Below are 976 nucleotides of genomic sequence, written 5' to 3' on the forward strand. Positions count from 1 at the left end.
CCTGCTGAGGGTGGGCAGGATGGGGAGCAGGAGGAAGAAGGCCTCTGGGAGGGAGGGGGGGCACAGTGGAAGCGAAGGCGGTGTGGCCTGAAGCACTCAGGGACGGCGCAGCAGCACCGTGAAGGCGAAGGCGACCGTCGGCAGGCCGTCAAGGCAGGTGGGGCTGACACAGAGAGGAGAGGGGCGAAGGGGTGCTGATGGAGGGGGCACCAGAGGGCTTTCTGAGAGCCTGCCCACCAGGGGGCAGCAGGAGGGCGAGAGGCATTCACAGGGATGGCAAAGGGAATGGAGAGCCTCACAGCTGAGAAACAAGCCAGGCTTCTCCACAGGCCCCAGGGCTGCTGGGCCGACCCACACCCCCTCCCTGACTAAATGCGGGCCGATGAAGCCAGCCAGAGCAGGACATGCAAACAAAGCTCCTTGCCCCTGCCAGCCGCAGGCTCCCTGAGGGCCCGGGGTGCTTGGCAAGGGGACGGGTGATGGTGCTTCCCTTGGCGAGGAAGGACCAGAAGGAAGAGAAGAGGAGGCTCAGCTGGGCAACTCCCCCCCGTCCCCCCGCCAGGCTCCCTTCCGTGGGGCTCCCCTGGGCCAGCTGGTAGAGAGGCGGGGACTGCGGAAACAGCCTTTGGGAGCAACCTTTGCAAACACCATGTCCCTGCCCAGCCCCGAGCAAGGGCCACTCAGCAGCCATGCTGCCACCACCTGGAATCCCAGAGACACTCAAGTGCCTGGCAAAGGCCACGTTATTCATTAACAAAATGGAAAACACCCAACTATCTCAAGAACATTTTTAAATGCCCAGCAGTTTGGTGGGTGGGGTGCAGCATTAGCTCTGCAGACAGGGTGAGGGTAAGGAGGGCCCCAGTCTGGGTGCTGTGCCATGAGCAGGGGCTCAAGAACAATGAAGATACATGCGTGGGCAAGGGCAGGTGACCAGAGACACAGGCCCCACCAACGTGCGGGCACGGGGCCCAGT

At 63.0% G+C, this 976-nt stretch overlaps 1 protein-coding gene across 2 annotated transcripts in view; it reads right to left on the bottom strand.

Moving 5' to 3' along the window:
* Window positions 1–976, bottom strand: part of CCDC12 (coiled-coil domain containing 12) — a 35222-nt gene that overhangs the window by 12493 nt on the left and 21753 nt on the right. The window contains exon 2 of one of the 2 annotated variants that reach the window (XM_015568319.1): window positions 584–728. The exons of the other annotated variant lie outside the window; for it this stretch is intronic. Coding sequence (XP_015423805.1) covers window positions 584–691 — 108 coding nt within the window. The 5' untranslated portion in view covers window positions 692–728. The remainder of the gene's footprint in view (window positions 1–583; window positions 729–976) is intronic. 2 annotated transcript variants of the gene reach the window in all.

This window comes from Myotis davidii, unplaced genomic scaffold (genome assembly GCF_000327345.1).
Source record: "Myotis davidii unplaced genomic scaffold, ASM32734v1 scaffold663, whole genome shotgun sequence".
In the NCBI taxonomy this organism is placed as follows: domain Eukaryota; kingdom Metazoa; phylum Chordata; class Mammalia; order Chiroptera; family Vespertilionidae; genus Myotis; species Myotis davidii.